The sequence below is a fragment of the Phaethon lepturus genome, unplaced genomic scaffold (assembly GCF_000687285.1).
Source record: "Phaethon lepturus isolate BGI_N335 unplaced genomic scaffold, ASM68728v1 scaffold21333, whole genome shotgun sequence".
Classification (NCBI taxonomy): domain Eukaryota; kingdom Metazoa; phylum Chordata; class Aves; order Phaethontiformes; family Phaethontidae; genus Phaethon; species Phaethon lepturus.
Window position 1 is genome coordinate 2,091 of NW_010529988.1, and position 651 is coordinate 2,741.

The 651-nt window shown below is 35.9% G+C and overlaps 1 protein-coding gene across 1 annotated transcript in view; it reads right to left on the reverse strand.

Annotated features, from left to right (window-relative positions):
- LOC104618504 (excitatory amino acid transporter 1-like) overlaps positions 1-651 on the reverse strand; it is a gene marked incomplete at its 5' end in the record, with an annotated part of 5,344 nt that overhangs the window by 1,557 nt on the left and 3,136 nt on the right. The window contains 1 exon segment of the mRNA XM_010284124.1: positions 1-75. Coding sequence (XP_010282426.1) covers positions 1-75 — 75 coding nt within the window.

A 651-nucleotide genomic window follows, 5' to 3' on the forward strand; every position in this document is an offset into this window, starting at 1 on the left:
ACAAATCTTGTAACTCGTTTGTCCACTCCATTTATTTCTTCTAGACACTTAAATGTAACAGGTAGTGTTGCAGAACTGAAACAAAAAGAAAGAAGGTAATACATGATATAAATTCTACAAAGAGGGAATGAAAAGAATGACAAGATGTGATGACAAGATAGATTGTTCTAATTGTCCTAATTTTTATGTGATCTACCAGAATATTTTTTTTTTTAATGCCAAGGCTGTATTTCAACACTTCTAATGATGATGGTTCTCCTGATGGTCTTGGAAGGTTTTTCCAATGGTTAATTACTGTCACTCTTTATGTAGTCCCTAGTCTGAATGTGTGTAATTTCAGTATTTTATCACAAGATTTTGTTAAAATTTAGCATGCTAGACTGAAGAATCTATTTAAAAATTACTGCTTCTTGTTTTTGATGCCATTGCATTATGATTGAATCACCCCTAAGCATTGTTTTCCTAAATTTATACAAATTGAGCTATTAAACCCTTCAGTAAACAGCATGTTTTCTCATCTTTATTTGCTGGCTCCCCTGGAAAGGGCATTCTGATGGACGATTGCATTATGTTACCACTTGTGGGTTAACCCCAGTAGGCAGCTAAGCAGCACACAGCCACTGCCTTCCCCCCCCCCCCCACTTTCTCTTC